General features: G+C 44.7%; 1 protein-coding gene across 1 annotated transcript; it reads left to right on the top strand.

Moving 5' to 3' along the window:
* The first annotated feature begins 16,207 nt into the window (after positions 1-16,207).
* Positions 16,208-17,146, top strand: LOC139394373 (type-2 angiotensin II receptor-like). The gene has a single exon (XM_071142427.1). The coding sequence runs from the start codon at positions 16,208-16,210 to the stop codon at positions 17,144-17,146; it is 939 nt and encodes a 312-aa protein (XP_070998528.1).
* The last annotated feature ends 1,178 nt before the right edge of the window (positions 17,147-18,324 follow it).

Below are 18,324 nucleotides of genomic sequence, written 5' to 3'. Positions count from 1 at the left end.
ATGTATAAAAATGTATGTAACCATTGTATAGGCCTCTTTTTCACCTGGCTCCTTGCCGAGTTATGTGAACTAGGTCCGTGCACGTAAAACGGCGGGACAAGATATCTCTGACTCATTAAAACTGTCTTTCGTTACAACTGAAATCCACTCTGTCCAGCGTCCGTGATTTGGTCTCAACTCTCCAGTATTTGAACACTAACACTTGTCACAACATATAAGAATGGTGCTGATAGAAAGGGCAGCAATGCTTCTGGTCCCTTGGGAACTTTGCAGTATTTTGTATTTTTATTACATACAACCGGGATGAACTTTTGGATATCAGCTCGGCGGTAATTCACCAGCATTACAACCAGGATTACGACTTTCCAGAATCGGATCCTTTGTTCGTACCCCTCAGGGCAATTGAACTAATTCCAGATGCTGATCTAAAACAATACCAACGGTATTGAGAGAGGTATTCGGATTGGACTTCTAGTCCACTAGGAGGCGCACAGTCCACCCACCGCTTCCGAGTATATTACTCGCTAATGTTCAGTCTCTGGATAATAAAGTTGACAAGCTCAGGAAGAAGATGTCCTTCCAGAGAGACATCAGGGATTGTAACGTACTCTGTTTCACGTACTCTGTTTCACAGAAACATGGCTCTCTCGTGAGTAAGACATTTAAGCGTGTTAACCCTCGCAAGGCTACCGGGCCGGACGGCATCCCTAGCCGCGTCCTCAGAGCATGCACAGACCAGCTGGCTGGAATGTTTATGCACATATTCAGTCTCTCCCTATCCCAGTCTGCTGTCCCCACATGCTTCAAGATGGCCACCATTGTTCCTGTACTCAAGAAAATCAAAGGTAACTGAACTAAATGACTATCAATCCGTAGCACTTACTTCTGCCATCATGAAGTGCTTTGAGAGACTAGTCAAGGATCATATCACCTCCTTCTTACCTGACACCCTAGAACCACTTCAATTTGCTTACCGCCCCTATAGATCCACAAATGATGCAATCGCCATCACACTGCACGCTGCCCTAACCCATCTGGACGAGAGGAATACCTATGTAAGAATGCTGTTCATTGACTATGGCTCAGCATTCAACACCACAGTATCCTCCAAGCTCCTTATTAAGCTTGAGGCCCTGGGTCCAAAACCCGCCCTGTACAACTGGGTCCTGGACTTCCTGATGGGCTGCACCCAGCTGGTGAAGGTAGGAAACAACACTTTCACTTCACTGATCCTCAACACTGAGGCCCCACAAGGGTGCATGCTCAGCCCCCTTCTGTACTCCCTGTTCACCCATGACTGCGTGGCCAAGTACGCCTCCAACTCAATCATCAAGTTTGTAGATGACACATAGGCCTTTACATTCCATAGGTACCAATTAACTTACAGTATGCAGTAAATAGTGTATGATTTGCCGACTCAACATGAACAACAAAAATGGCGAAGTTTGACTTTGGAATCACGTCAGGTTGGAATCACGTCAGGTTGGAATCATGTCAGATTGGAATCATGTCAGATTGGAATCACATCAGGTGAAACTATAAGGAAGGTGCTATCACTCATAGTCATAAGCAGAGACCAGCTGGAGGTTTGACTGTATCCTTTCACTAATAGTCATAAGCAGAGTCCAGCTGGAGGTTTGACTGTATCCTTTCACTCATAGTCATAACCAGAGACCAGCTGGAGGTTTGACTGTATCCTTTCACTCATAGTCATAACCAGAGACCAGCTGGAGGTTTGACTGTATCCTTTCACTCATAGTCATAACCAGAGACCAGCTGGAGGTTTGACTGTAGCCTTTCACTCATAGTCATAACCAGAGACCAGCTGGAGGTTTGACTGTAGCCTTTCACTCATAGTCATAACCAGAGACCAGCTGGAGGTTTGACTGTAGCCTTTCACTCATAGTCATAACCAGAGACCAGCTGGAGGTTTGGCTGTATCCTTTCACTCATAGTCATAACCAGAGACCATCTGGAGGTTTGACTGTAGCCTTTCACTCATAGTCATAACCAGAGACCAGCTGGAGGTTTGACTGTATCCTTTCACTCATAGTCATAACCAGAGACCAGCTGGAGGTTTGACTGTAGCCTTTCACTCATAGTCATAACCAGAGACCAGCTGGACTTTTGGCTGTAGCCTTTCACTCATAGTCATAACCAGAGACCAGCTGGACTTTTGGCTGTAGCCTCGCAGTTTGGCATTTGTGTCTTTTGGACAATCGTCAAGTATAGCAGTGAGTTTGTGAGATCATGATGTTGCCAAAGCCATATTCTGTACATGTCTTTGGCTGGACCCATGTCAGGTGGTCGAGACCGACAGAGTCCCCTGTCATATTAGGCAATGAGGATGTTTCCTGCAATAACAGTATGGGTTACGGCTCAGTTTATAGTTCACTCATAACATATATACTCGTTGAGAAAACTGTTTTTTTGGAATGGTTGCTACACATTTAATCTATTTAGACAGATTTTACTCTTCATGTTTCTACTATCCTTTTGTTTTGTTGGCTTTGCTGTTTGAAAGATATACGCTAGTAAACCCCATTAAAGACAGTATTGTACTGTTGAAAAGATATACGCTAGTAAACCCCATTAAAGACAGTATTGTACTGTTGAAAAGATATACGCTAGTAAACCCCATTAAAGCCAGTATTGTACTGTTTGAAAAGATATACGCTAGTAAACCCCATTAAAGCCAGTATTGTCCTGTTGAAAAGATATACGCTAGTAAACCCCATTGAAGACAGTATTGTACTGTTGAAAAGATATACGCTAGTAAACCCCATTAAAGCCAGTATTGTACTGTTGAAAAGATATACGCTAGTAAACCCCATTAAAGACAGTATTGTACTGTTGCTCATCACATAGAAACAACAGGACAGCCAATGTGGCTTTTGTTGTCCCAATCACTTAACTTGGAAGACAACACAGGTAGAATCTGTCATGATTCAGTGGTTGTTTGAGATGTTGTTGATCGGATCGCCTAATATTAACTACAGTTTGACAGTGTCTACAACTCCACTCTTTCCTGCCCTTCGGCCAAGCGGAAACATAACTAGGAGTTCAGAGGTCAGAATCCCCCTTAGAAGAAAGAAGGATTGCCAAAAAGGGATCTATATGTGCAATAACACACACAATCACCCACACAGGACTAACCCATTCGTAGTAAACAATTGCCAAATAGTGCTCTATATGTGCAATAACACACACACAATCACCCACAGAGGACTAACCCATTCGTAGTAAGCAATTGATGTCTCAGAACGGTTCTTGGAGTTAAGTTAACAGCCTGTGAGTCCATTACAACACTATGTATACAAGCCATCCACAGTTATGGGCCAGGGCCCAGAGTGTTTTCATGGTTACAATAACATAACTGAAAGTCATGCTAGGCTCAGACAGCAGCAACGTCTTAACGTAGGGTTCAACCTAGAAACTAGTTTGTATATGTATGATTGTGTGTGTGTGTCTGTGTGTGTCCATGCACGCACCTCTGTGTGTGTGTGTGTGTCTGTCTGTGTGTGTGTGTGTCTGTGTGTGTCCATGCACGCACCCCTGTGTGTGTGTGTGTGTCTGTGTGTCTGTGTGTGTGTGTGTGTGTGTGTGTGTCTGTGTGTGTCCATGCAAGCACCTCTCTGTGTGTGTGTGTGTGTGTGTGTGTGTGTCCACCTCCTGGATTTAGAAAGTGAGACATAAAATAATGTCCGTTTGATCTTAAACGCCTGAACGAGCCACGTGCATAAAGACCTGGGGAATCACCCCAGTGTAAAAACTGGCTTTCCTAAATGGCCTTTATTGGAAGGGAACGATACGCACTGAGCACTCCACCCCTGTAATTTAATCATAGGATTAAATGTTGCAACATCAAGGAAGGGTGTCTCTCTCTCTCTAAAAAAAAAGAAGTTTTGCCCGTTACCATGGTAATGCATCCACTAATACAGTGGTTGTGTGTCTGTGAATGTGTGTGTGTGTGCGTGTGTGTGCGTGTATGTGCTTGCGTGAGAGTGGTGAAGAGGTCGTGGCTGAACTAAACTAGGTTAATGGATGGGGTCACTGGGCCGCTCTCTGAAGGAGGTCAAGGAGAGTTTAAAGTGTTTATGGTATTGAACAACATGGTTCTGGAAAACCCTTCTCAGAATCACACAGCACACACCCTTGTTATTCTCCCTCAATGCGTCCCACACGGCTCCCTATTCCCTATGTAGAGCACTGCCTTTGACCAGGGCCCCTACAACACGCTGTATTTTGTATGATGGATCTTTGACAGACACACTCAACGTGATCTGAATTGGCTCAGCTTGTGTTGGGTTCTGAATAGATTACTACGGTTGGAGGACAGTCATAGTTTACCTCAATAGATTACTACGGTTGGAGGACAGTCATAGTTTACCTCAATAGATTACTACGGTTGGAGGACAGTCATAGTTTACCTCAATAGATTACTATGGTTGGAGGACAGTCATAGTTTACCTCAATAGATTACTACGGTTGTAGGACAGTCATAGTTTACCTCAATAGATTACTACGGTTGGAGGACAGTCATAGTTTACCTCAATAGATTACTATGGTTGGAGGACAGTCATAGTTTACCTCAATAGATTACTACGGTTGGAGGACAGTCATAGTTTACCTCAATAGATTACTACGGTTGGAGGATAGTCATAGTTTACCTCAATAGATTACTACGGTTGGAGGACAGTCATAGTTTACCTCAATAGATTACTACGGTTGGAGGACAGTCATAGTTTACCTCAATAGATTACTATGGTTGGAGGACAGTCATAGTTTACCTCAATAGATTACTACGGTTGGAGGATAGTCATAGTTTACCTCAATAGATTACTATGGTTGGAGGACAGTCAGTTTACTACGGTTGGAGGACAGTCATTCCTTATTGGGAAGTAAAACAAACTAAACAACACAAAAGCCAAAGTGTTCACTCAGTTTGATGGAAGTGTTTTCGTTAAACCTTCTAGAACATGAAAGCTGGAATATTAATTCTGTGGTTCCAAATGGACAGATGTGAGAGAAATAGTCCTGAATCATGAAGAATTCTTCAGGGTTCTGTCTATAAGCGTTATGATGAGGAGTGTTCTGGTGTTCTGTGGTGTATCAGATAGCAGGCTCCTCCACCAGAGATTGATGAGAGTAAATAACTCTGTAATTGCTCATGGAGGAGAGACGGAGAACACACACAGACTTCTGCGTCTTATTGTAAACACACTGCACACAGAGAACACACACACCTCTGTGTCATTGTTGTAAACCCACTACACACAGACACACACACACACACACACACACACACACACACACACACCTCTGTGTAATTGCTGTAAACCCACTGCACACAGACACACACACACACACCTCCATGTCATTACTGTAAATCCACTACACACAGACATCACACACACACACACACACACACACACACACACACACACACACACACACACACACACACACACACACACACACACACACACACACACACACACACACACACACACACACACCTGTGTAATTGCTGTAAACCCACTGCACACAGAGGACACACACACACACACCTCCATGTCATTACTGTAAATCTACTACACACACACACACACACCTCCATGTCATTGCTGTAAACCCTTAGAAAAGTTGCGCCTCCCAAACATGGACTGATGGACATTCCACTCTGCCATCTTGGGATGGGTGTCCCTCTCTCCCTCTCCCTCCCTCCTTCCCTCTCCCTCTCCCTCTCTCCCTCCCTCTCCCTCTCTCCCCTCCCTCTCCCAGGGTGGTACAGTATTCCCTCTCTCCCTCTCCCTCCCTCTCCCAGGGTGGTACAGTATTCCCTCTCTCCCTCTCCCTCTCTCTCCCTCTCCCTCTCCCTCTCTCAGGGTGGTACAGTATTCTCTCTCTCCCTCTCCCTCTCTCTCCCTCTCCCAGGGTGGTACAGTATTCCCTCTCTCCTCTCCCTCTCCCTCTCCCAGGATGGTACAGTATTCCCTCTCTCCCTCTCTCTCCCTCTCCCTCTCCCAGGGTGGTACAGTATTCCCTCTCTCCCTCTCCCTCTCCCAGGGTGGTACAGTATTCCCTCTCTCCCTCTCCCTCTCCCAGGGTGGTACAGCATTCCCTCTCTCCCTCTCCCCTCCCTCTCCCAGGGTGGTACAGTATTCTCTCCCTCTCTCTCCCTCTCCCTCTCCCAGGGTGGTACAGTATTCCCTCTCTCCCTCTCCCTCCCTCTCCCTCTCCCTCTCCCAGGGTGGTACAGTATTCCCTCTCTCCCTCTCTCTCTCTCTCCCTCTCCCAGGGTGGTACAGCATTCCCTCTCTCCCTCTCCCCTCCCTCTCCCAGGGTGGTACAGTATTCTCTCCCCCTCTCTCCCTCTCCCACTCCCAGGGTGGTACAGTATTCCCTCTCTCCCTCTCCCTCGGTGGTACAGTATTCCCTCTCTCCCGCTCCCTCTCTCTCCCTCTCCCAGGGTGGTACAGTATTCCCTCTCTCCCTCTCCCTCCCTCTCCCTCTCCCAGGGTGGTACAGTATTCCCTCTCTCCCTCTCTCTCCCTCTCCCTCCCATGGTGGTACAGTATTCCCTCTCTCCCTCTCCCTCTCCCAGGGTGGTACGGTTTCCCTCTCTCCCTCTCTCCCTCTCTCTCCCTCTCCCAGGGTGGTACAGTATTCCCTCTCTCCCTCTCCCTCTCCCTCTCCCAGGGTGGTACAGTATTCCCTCTCTCCCTCTCCCTCTCCCAGGGTGGTACAGTATTCCCTCTCTCCCTCTCTCTCTCCCTCTCCCAGGGTGGTACAGTATTCCCTCTCTCCCTCTCCCTCTCCCAGGGTGGTACAGTATTCCCTCTCTCCCTCTCCCTCTCCCAGGGTGGTACAGTATTCCCTCTCCCTCTCCCAGGGTGGTACAGTATTCCCTCTCTCTCTCCCTCTCCCTCTCCCAGGGTGGTACAGTATTCCCTCTCTCCCTCTCCCTCTCCCAGGGTGGTACAGTATTCCCTCTCTCCCTCTCCCTCTCCCAGGGTGGTACAGTATTCCCTCTCCCTCTCCCAGGGTGGTACAGTATTCCCTCTCTCTCTCCCTCTCCCTCTCCCAGGGTGGTACAGTATTCCCTCTCCCTCTCCCAGGGTGGTACAGTATTCCCTCTCCCTCTCCCAGGGTGGTACAGTATTCCCTCTCCCTCTCCCAGGGTGGTACAGTATTCCCTCTCCCTCTCCCAGGGTGGTACAGTATTCCCTCTCCCTCTCCCTCTCTCTCTCCCTCTCCCAGGGTGGTACAGTATTCCCTCTCCCTCTCCCTCTCTCTCTCCCTCTCCCAGGGTGGTACAGTATTCCCTCTCCCTCTCCCAGGGTGGTACAGTATTCCCTCTCCCTCTCCCAGGGTGGTACAGTATTCCCTCTCCCTCTCCCAGGGTGGTACAGTATTCCCTCTCCCTCTCCCAGGGTGGTACAGTATTCCCTCTCCCTCTCCCTCTCCCAGGGTGGTACAGTATTCCCTCTCCCTCTCCCAGGGTGGTACAGTATTCCCTCTCCCTCTCCCAGGGTGGTACAGTATTGTTCTGGTGAGGAGTTCTAACTGGAAGTTTAACATCCTTTATGAGACCTTGTAGGTTTTATTTCACTTCATATGAATGATGTGCCGTGTCCACACATGGACGGGATCACATATGCATGAACGGATACACACGCAGGCACACACACACACACACACACACACACACACTATCGACCAAACACGTCTTCGTGAGGCAATACCTGAAATCAACAAATCAGTAGCAACTCTTCAGAAACCTCAGAACCTGTTTCCAGAAACCAAGCAGAACAGAAACGATGAGAGTTTGAGTGCTGCTGCTACAGTTAGTGAGTCTCCCTTCTACAGCTTTACATATGAGCTCAGCACTTCTGGCAGGCATCTCTCTCTCTCTCTCTCCCTGGCCTGGGCCTGCTCTGAACCTGAGCCAGTCTGCACTGCTGTTCTCATTATCTAGCACCACCATTCTCCTCTACCTCTCCACGGCTACATGGAATGTCATCAGAACACTCTCTCTCTCTCTCCCCCCCTGTTTCCCTCACTCTCTCCTGTTCACTCTCTCCCCCTCTGTCTTTCTCTCTCTCCCCCTCTGTCTCTCAGCTCTAAAGCCATGGAAACTAGGGCAATGGAAAGCCCCTAGCTGCCTACGTTGCTTTCAAATGCTTCATTTAAGGCAATGGCTAATTCATTTCACCACACACTGTAATCATATCAAGCAATCTGAATAAGGAACAATAGAGCTGTGTGTATGAGGTTATTATGCACCACAGAGTGTAGATTACTCTAAGAGATTAGGGGTGTATACAAGTAGAGTTACAACCGATATGCAACAATGTAAACAAGCTAGAATGTATCTGTTCTATATTCACTTCTCTTCAGATAAAACATCATCGGGTGTGTTCTCTTTGAAGAGATGCAGAGTGACAAAACTATTTCACAGTCACCCTCTTCACCAATCACCAACACACTGACTCAACTCCAGCCACTTTAATAATGGGAATTGATGTAAAATAGATCACTAGCCACTTTAAACAATGCTACTTAATATAATGTTTACATACCCTACATTATTAATCTCATATGTATATGTATATACTGTACTCTATATAATCTACTGCATCTTTATGTAATACATGTATCACTAGCCCCTTTAAACTATGCCACTTTGTTTACATACCCTACATTACTCATCTCATATGTATATACTGTACTCGATACCATCTACTGTATCTTGCCTATGCCGCTCTGTACCATCACTCATTCATATATCTTTATGTACATATTCTTTATCCCTTTACACTTGTGTGTATAAGGTAGTAGTTTTGGAATTGTTAGGTTAGATTACTTGTTGGTTATTACTGCATTGTCGGAACTAGAAGCACAAGCATTTCGCTACACTCGCATTAACATCTGCTAACCATGTGTATGTGACAAATACATTTGATTTGAGTTGCCTACCATCCCACTGTGGCAGTTTGACATCCATTTGATATTCAATAAGTGTGTGTCGTGTCCCAAATGGCACACTTGTTCCCTATATAGTGCGCTACTTTTAGACCGGAGCTCCATTGGGCCCTGTTTAAAGAATAGAGGTACCATTTTGGACTCACCCGTTAACTCCGTGTGGATGGGAAACCTAGAAGGTTCTGGGATCAGACTGGATATACAGTACACCCCAGACACACCATGGGGAGGGGAGGGTTTGGAATACCATGAAGCGAGACCAATCACACTCCACCTCCTGCTTGGTGACTCCTGATGAAGTAGGGACTAGGGAGCACAGCACAGCAACACCATTTAGATATGAGGTTACTGTAACCATCCTACAGCCTTTTAACTTTTTAAAAGGTTTCACGATATTGTTCTACGTTGGAATTGTGTCAATTTATTACGTGTTTTTCTTCCAGTAAGACCTGATAGAATAGTGGAAAGATGCCAATATATCCCCTAAACCCCTGTATTCTGTACTTATGTGCTTTTCAGTAAGCTGTTTGTAGTAATCATTATATGGTGGTAGTTGTCAAAAACAAGACAGATAGCAGGGCTGACGTTCTCTCAGCTTTGAAAGTCACTTCAAGCCTCTATACAGTTAACACAGTGATTAGTCACTCAGCAGGTCTGGGCTCTCTCAGATAGAGTCTCCACAAGACCTGGGTTCAAATACTATTAGCAATCATTTAAAATACTATGTCTGTGCTTGACTGAGCTTCCCTGGCTAAATGTACCAATAGATTACTCCCAAAACTGCAAACCCCTCCCATCTTGCATTTCAGGCTGGCTAAAGCAAAAGTTACAATTATTTGAACGATTTAACATAGTATTTGAACTGAGGTCTGGACTGTGCTATCAGATAGTGTCCATGTTGAATACTATGGCTGTGAATCCAGGCTTCCTATCAGTATACGCTACATAGGCCACATACGATTAATTCACAGATGTGCATTTCCACATTTCCAGGCAAGAGTTCACTCAGCAATGATCTTTCAGGGGGGGGGGGCACAGCTGGTTAGATGTTCCTTGTATACGTCCACTGACATAGGCCATATAGATTTGTGTAATACATCTTGAAGAGTATGGAGAATAGTGAATAAGTTGAGCCAATGGGAACTGACGGTGGTGATTACTGTAATGTACGCCCCACGTGTATAAAACACTGCTACAGAGAAACAGATTGAGGGTACGGAAGAGCCAATGTAAGCATCGTAATGGCCTCTTATACTGGGAGATTTCATGTACATAATACTATAATGGATGCTTGGTAATGCGTGTGGGATGGTGAAACATGTACTGTTTGCTGAATAACAATGGCTGTTAAACTGCCAAGTGAGATGGCTCAATGCGTAGGTAGAGTTATTTTCAGTCTTGTAATTCAGTGTAACAGTATTGGGACACTGATCAGTCATATACTAAATGTTGACCAAATATATATTCACTCCCAGATCAACAGATGTTACTAAGCACAGATAAACTACCATTTATATCTTGGCAAGTTCCATAATAATAATTCCTCATATTTATCCCGAGACTCCCGGGGAATACCGGAAAAAATTAGAAGTGCCCATTTAAAGCGTTTAAAACCCAAATATGGTCACTATGCCAGGGTTCTCCAAAATTAAGATTGTTGCTGCACCACATTGTGGTTTGGCTACGTCACTATGTAAAGATTTCACTGCAAGGGAAACTGATATTTAGGATGTGTTTATGAATTAAAATCCGGAGTGCCAGGGTGCGCTCTGGGAGTTCATAAATTCAGAGTGTTGTTAGATTGTCCTTTTGTAAATTCGGAGCGTTTCACTCTCGGAGTGTTCATAACGCTCTGGCCTCACAACAGCAGTCAAGCTAACCGGCTAACATTGGTTAGCTTGCTAGCTACTTCCAGATACAAATGAGAGAACTCCTCACTCTGATCATTTTACTCACCCTAGCAGAGCTGGTTAGGCTGTTTTCATGTTATCCAGTGCGTTGGTGACTGTAACTGTGTTGCCGGTAACAATTTAAGTACGCTTTTTAGCCAGCGTTTACACTGACACTGGCCGTATTCAACAGGTGTCGAGTGTTCGTAAATTCATCAGTTATTCTGTGCTCTGGCACACTCAGACCAGAGTGCTCTGAAGTCGGAGTAGATAGCCAGAGTGAATTTACCAACGCACCCTTAATGATGATAGAGTAACTTTGATCGGCAGTGATTTTGTTGTGAATTTGCGAAACAGGGCGTTCATAAATTTCCGAGCTTTATTACGTTCCTCAATGAATTCAGCGCATTTCAGCAGTAGGTCTAGAGCACATATGTCAGAGTCAAGGCCCGCGGGCCACATCCGGCCCGCAAGAAGGTTTTTTACGGCCCCTGGGATGATCTTGATTTATTATTAGAACCGGCCCGCAGCAAGCCGGCAGCCCGCAGATCTTTTACACGCACCAATACTACATTTCCCACAATGCAAAGGTGACGCACCGAGCAGTAGGCTGCTTCATTTCAATATTTATTGGCACAGCAGTCGTCAGCATCACAGTAAAATTAACTTTCAGATACCCATCAAAAATGGCAAAACGGAAGGTGGATACTGAGAACCGGGGGTTTCAAACAAGGTGGGAGTCGGAGTATATGTTCACGAAGGTAGCTGGAAAACCTGTGTGTCTTCTGTGTGGAGAAAGTGTGGCGGTACTGAAAGAGTATAATCTGAGACGACATTATGAAACGAAACACGCGGACAAAAACAAGAATATGGACATGGAACAAAGGCTACAAAAGGCAGAGGAATTAAAACGAGGCCTCAAATCTCGACAGGCTCTGTTCAAAAAAGCCAAATCACAAGGCCAGGCTGCTGTCAAGGCCAGTTTTATTTTGGCAGAAGAGATCGCTAAATCAGCCCGGCCATTTACGGAGGGGGATTTCATCAAAAACTGCATGATTAAAGTTTGTGACGAAGTTTGCCCAGAAAAAAGGCAACTCTTTTTAAATGTGAGTCTGAGCAGAAACACCATTGCCGAGAGAGTAGACCAGTTGTCCATCAATCTAAAAGAGCAGCTTGTGAAAAAGGGAAAAGATTTTATTGCATATTCCTTGGCTGTGGATGAGAGCACCGACATTTCTGACATTGCCCAGTTGTCAATTTTCATCCGCGGAGTGGACTCCAACCTAAGCGTGACAGAGGAGTTTTTGGCTTTACGTCCTATGCATGGCACAACTACGGGGCATGATTTGTATGAAGAGGTGTCAAGATGTGTAAATGAGATGGAGCTGCCTTGGGAAAAACTCGTGGGTTTGACAACCGACGGAGCACCTGCGATGTGTGGACACAGGAGCGGACTGGTGGCGAAGATACGGGAAAAGATGCAAGAGGAAAACGCGACAGGTGAGCTGACAGCTTATCATTGTATCATACACCAGGAAGCGTTGTGCGGTAAAGCCTTGAAAATGGAGCATGTAATGAGCATCATCACGCGCACAGTTAACTTTATCAGAGCCAAAGGTTTGAATCACCGCCAGTTCAAGGCATTTCTGACGGAGTTAGAAACGGAGCATGGTGATTTGCCTTATCACACAGAGGTGCGATGGCTAAGCCAGGGAAAGGTGCTTCAAAGATGTTTCGAGCTTCGTGAGGAGATTTGTCTGTTCTTGGACAGCAAAGGGAAAGACACAACACAACTCCGAGACGAAATGTTTCTGTGTGAAATGGCTTTTCTGTGTGACATTACGAGTCATCTGAATGCAATAAACTTGCAGCTGCAGGGTCGGGATCGTGTCATCTCTGATATGTACAGTACAGTGAAGGCATTTAAAACCAAACTGACTCTGTGGGAGACGCAGATGCGGAAAGAAAATTTGAGCCACTTTCCCAGCTGCCAGACCATGAAAGAGAAGCTCTCTACCAGTGCGTTCCCGAGCACACAGTTGGCTGATAAAATAGGTATGCTTGCCGCTGACTTTCGACGCCGATTTGCTGACTTTGAAGCACAAAAAAGCAGGTTGGAACTGCTCGGTAACCCATTTGCTGTTGACGTGGAAAGCTCACCACCAAACCTCCAAATGGAGTTGATTGACCTCCAATGCAATGATGCACTGAGGGCAAAATATGCGGCAGTGGGTGCTGCGGAGTTCGCCCGTTTCCTCCCCGGCACAATGCCCCAGCTGCGCATCCAGGCTGCTCAAACGTTGTCTATGTTTGGCAGCACATACCTGTGTGAACAACTGTTTTCTTTGATGAACCTGAACAAAACATCACACAGAAGTCGACTTACTGCTGAACACCTCCACTCAATTCTGAGGATTTCTTCAGCTCAGAGCCTTACCCCGAACATTGATGAACTTGTGGAAAAGATGGGACACCACCAAGTATCACCCTCAACCTCAAACAAGTGAACATTACTGTGCAATCACATATTTAGAGTTTTTACTCAGTTCAAGTTTAAAAGTTAAAATTTAATATTTGTTTTCACTGCATGTTACTTCTCCTTAAACAAAGTGTTGTTTTTGATTAATAGATTTTTGCACTTTATTTTTTTGTATTTCAATCCAATTATATTTTAAAAATATTTCAGTTGAGTGGATGATAGAAAATTGCTATTATTGTTTTTTCTTTGAAGTAAATTTAGCCCACTTTTGCTAAAATAGAAAATATAGTCTACTGATGGTGCCTTGAATACCGGTTTCTTTCATTTAATGTTCATGTTATGGGGATATTTATATAAAGGAAATTTGTCTTTTGTGTCTGTTGAAAATTAAAGATTACTGACAGAGCCATAAGAAAATATTGCTTTATTTATCTGATCACATTGTAATATATTTGTTAGGTTTTCAGTAGGTTCAATTAGGTTCACTAGACTATATGCGTCATTTAAAAATTTTTCAATGAACATTCAAACAGTCCGGCCCTCGTCTTGTAGCTGATTTTTTTATTTGGCCCTCCGTCCATTTGACTTTGACACCCCTGGTCTAGACTATCTCGACACCCCGAGTAGGCTATAGCGTTGTCGAATCCTACAACCTTAGTAACGGCAGCCCAAACAAAAGTCAAATGATCAAAGTCGTTAAGCTTGCTAGATAAACTCCAACGGATGACAGAACATTTACTATTTTACCAAATCAAGTTGATGATTATACAGATAACAGATCAGCTCATGAATAATGGGGAGGTGAAGAGAGGACATTTTTAAATATCAAGGTATCTTAACAGGGACCAACTCTGTTTAAGAAATATATCCATATGTACTCTCATAGTGTTTGTTGATCACACATTCTCTACCGGTGGTAACTTGTGGAATAGACACCGTCTAGAATGCCCTTTTAACCAATTAGCATTCAGGATTAAACCCACCCGTTGTACAACGAATGCTAAATGTTTCTGATCAGTGAACGAATAAACGAGACATCACTTCTCCACTTGTCCAGACAGAGATCAATTAACCAAATATACAGACAGAGATCAATTAACCAAATATACAGACAGAGATCAATTAACCAAATATACAGACAGAGATCAATTAACCAAATATACAGACAGAGATCAATTAACCAAATATACAGACAGAGATCAATTAACCAAATATACAGACAGAGATCAATTAACCAAATATACAGACAGAGATCAATTAACCAAATATACAGACAGAGATCAATTAACCAAATATACAGACAGAGATTCAGTGAAACAAAATCACATTGATTATCAGACTAGTCACAGGCTTTAGGTTGGAAGGAGGCCAGGCTACTATGCCAGTGAAGAATGCTGAAAGGTCTCAGAGCAAGCGACGTCACCGATCGAAACGCCACTTAGCGCGCACCACCGCCAACTAAGCTAGCCGTTTCACATCCGTTACACATACATCTAATAAATACAGGACATGGACATAACAAGAAACACGTACAATGACGACTGGGGAAGAAACCAAAGGGAGTGACATATATATATATATATATGGCAGGTAATCAAGGAGGTGATGGAGTCTAGGTGAGTGTCATTATACGCCTAACGCTGGTGACAGATGTGCGCCCTGACGAGCAGCATGGTGACCTTGAGGCCGGAGAGAGAACACGCGTGACAATAGGCCTAGGTTCAAATACTATTTGAAATCTTTCACATACTTTTTAGTGTTTGCTCGAGCATGCCTGGAAAGGAAGATGAGCGTGTATTGCACGTTAAAGACTAGAACCATTCATAGAGGATACTAGGAAGAATCCTTCAATGAAAAAAGGGTTCTTGGTAGAACCAAAAATGGTTCTCCTCTCAGATTAGTGACCAGTATAGTAGTGACATTTTCCGTTCTTTGGACTCCTCACCATGTCATGAACTTGCTGGGATTGTCAGCAATCTTTGTAGGGGATAAGCCTCTGAGAGGAGTATGGTTTTATTTAGAACCATTTTTTCTAAGAGTATAGTCCTGGACTGAAAAGCACATTCAATGTAAAATCACAATTGAACGTTGTTTTTTAGTCTGACTGGTTATCTAAGATTCTTCCTCTAGATAATTTCCTTGTCATCTGTTGTTTCACAGGAAGAATACAGTACATTCAGAAGTCCCCATTCAATTTCCTACAGACGCAGAACATCAAAACATGTGTCATGACTTCCGGCTGCTCTCCCTGTTCGGGCGGCGCTCAACGGTCGTCATCACCGGTCTACTAGCTGCCACCAAAGGTGGCTCCTCTCCCTGTTCGGGCGGCGCTCTGCGGTCGTCGTCACCGGTCTACTAGCTGCTACCGATCCCTTTTTCTTTTCTGTTGGTTTTGTCCTACTTGTTTTCACCTGTACATTATTGGTTGTTAATTCGGGGCTATTTAAACTTCCAGGGCCCGCCTGCTTTTGTGCGGGCTTATTCCTCTCTGTCAGTGGTAGAGTTTTGTTTTGCTTATATGTATTTTTGCTGTTTGTTATTTCCCTGGTTTTGGGGGACTTAACTGTTTATTGGTCATTGTGCCTGTATGTTGGCTAGACCCAGCTGAATAAATCCGTCTACATTGGAAACCTTGCTCTGTTTGACTCCACACCCACCACTCCTAGCTTTCGTGACAACATGGCCTTTCCCTAATGACCTATTCACTAACACTCAATTTGGTTAGCAAATTCACAGTACAGGTAAACAACGGTTGCAAATAATGTACCTCATGTATCACATGGACACTGTATTTTATCTGACTGCCTGTTACTCAGAGCCATTCGCCGGTCATCTTGACTCACTGCTAGAAATGGAGCAACGCAACTCCTCCACCTTCATCTCCTTCACCCTAAACTCCTCCGACTCTAATGCCTCCTTCCTCAGTCTTGCACCCATCCCTTGGAACCGTGATGGTCTGGCCCCTGGCGTGGTCCTGTCTCTTTGCTTCCTTATCGGCATACCCGGGAACATCGCAGTGATAGTTGTCCTCTGTCGGAACCACGATCTATCCAGTTTGAGCCGGAGACTGATGTTGAACTTGGCTGCATCAGACCTGCTATGCCTTGTCACCCTGCCTGCATGGATCCACAGCATTCTGTTTAGCTGGATAATGGGTTGGGCTATTTGCAAGTTAATGTCCTTCCTGATTTACTGTAGCATCTACACCAGCTTGCTGACTATCACGCTTCTGAGCATCCAGCGTTACCTCCAGGTTCTGTATCCACAGACTTGGGCCTTGCTGGGAGTGGCAAAAGAAAGGGGAATTCTGGTTGTCCTGTGGGGGGTAGCCGGGGTCCTATCTATCCCTAATTGGGTGGTGCGAGGTTTGAAGCAGGATGAGAATGGACATTTCCAGTGTATGTTTGTTTTCGCGTCAGACACTCAGCAAGTGGCCGTGTTGCTCCTACAGACTGTTCTGGGATTTGTAGTTCCTTTCTCCATCATGGCCACGGCCTATATCCGCCTCCACCGAAGAGTGAACCAAACAGCGTTTTTCAGGAGCCCCAAGATGACCAGATTAGTGACCAGTATAGTAGTGACATTTTCCGTTCTTTGGACTCCTCACCATGTCATGAACTTGCTGGGATTGTCAGCAATCTTTGTAGGGGATAAGGCTCTGAGAGGAGTCTGGGAGGCCCATTGGGGAATTGTTGGATCTCTGACCTTCATCAACAGCTGTTTGGATCCATTCCTCTACGCCTTTGCCTGCAGAAACACCCACCCAGAGAACAGTACCAATCCAGTCTGACTCAGTCGTCCCCATTGATCCCAAAGCCACAATCTGTAAGATTTCGAGCCATCTCATTGGCAATTTCCACAGTATAATAATGAATATTGTTTGAAATCAAATCTGGATGTCACGTTCTGACCGTTATTTCCTTTGTTTTGTATTTATTTAGTATGGTCAGGACATGAGTTGGGTGGGCAGTCTATGTTTGTTTTTCTATGATTTGGGGATTTGTATGTTTCGTCCTAGTATGGTTCTCAATCAGAGGCAGGTGTCAATCGTTGTCTCTGATTGAGAATCATACTTAGGTAGCCTGGGTTGCACTGTTTTGTTTGTGGGTGATTGTCTGTTAGTTGCTTGTGGCAGCACAGGTCTCATTTATAGCTTCACGGTTGTTATTTGTTTTTGTATTCAGTGTTCAGTATTTTCTTTCATTAAATATTCATCATGAACACATCCCACGCCGCATTTTGGTCCTCCGATCCTTCTCGCCTCTCCTCTTCAGATGAAGAGGAGGACGACCGTGACACTGGAAAACATTTAAAATGTAAATCAGAGAGTATATTAAAGGGGAAGTTCAGGAATTTACAACAGCTGAAAGTCTATGGGACAGGAGAAACTATATTCCATGGTTCAGTTTTCATTTATTTTTCCCATCCACTTTCAAACTATTAAGGGAAGTCATAGGGGCATGTGTGCATGTTTATTAGTATTATTTATGTCATAATCACCTTTTAAATAACATCAAACCAAATATGGAGTTCCTTTGAGTTGATTTGGCCTTGACATTCTGACAATTGCACAAATGCCACTATCACTCCCATTTATTTGTATCGAGAGGTGGATAAAGTTTGTAGGGGCTGTTTAGGGTTTCTTCTGGCCCATAGATACTTTCAAGGTGAGGAAGTGACGCAGTGGTCTAAGACACAGCATCTCAGTGCTAGAGGTGTCACTACAGACAACCTGGTTCGAATCCAGACTGTATCACAACCGTCCGTGACTGGGAGTCCCGTAGGGCGGCGCACAATTGGCCCAGTGTTGTCCGGGTTTGGAAGGCCGTCATCGTAAATAAGAATTTGTTCTTAACTGACTTGCCTAGTTAAATAAAATAATCTAACATAAAGGACTGTTGGGATTCCATATGATACACCTACACAGTTTTAGCTATAGCATGTGGTTACTCTGCATCCCATGCTCAT

Source organism: Oncorhynchus clarkii, unplaced genomic scaffold, assembly GCF_045791955.1.
Source record: "Oncorhynchus clarkii lewisi isolate Uvic-CL-2024 unplaced genomic scaffold, UVic_Ocla_1.0 unplaced_contig_8566_pilon_pilon, whole genome shotgun sequence".
Classification (NCBI taxonomy): domain Eukaryota; kingdom Metazoa; phylum Chordata; class Actinopteri; order Salmoniformes; family Salmonidae; genus Oncorhynchus; species Oncorhynchus clarkii.
This window is presented reverse-complemented; position numbering and strand designations above follow the sequence as displayed.

Excerpts from the sequence above, each read along its gene's own strand:
- LOC139394373 (XM_071142427.1), top strand. The coding sequence starts at position 16,208 with ATGGAGCAACGCAACTCCTCCACCTTCATCTCCTTCACCCTAAACTCC.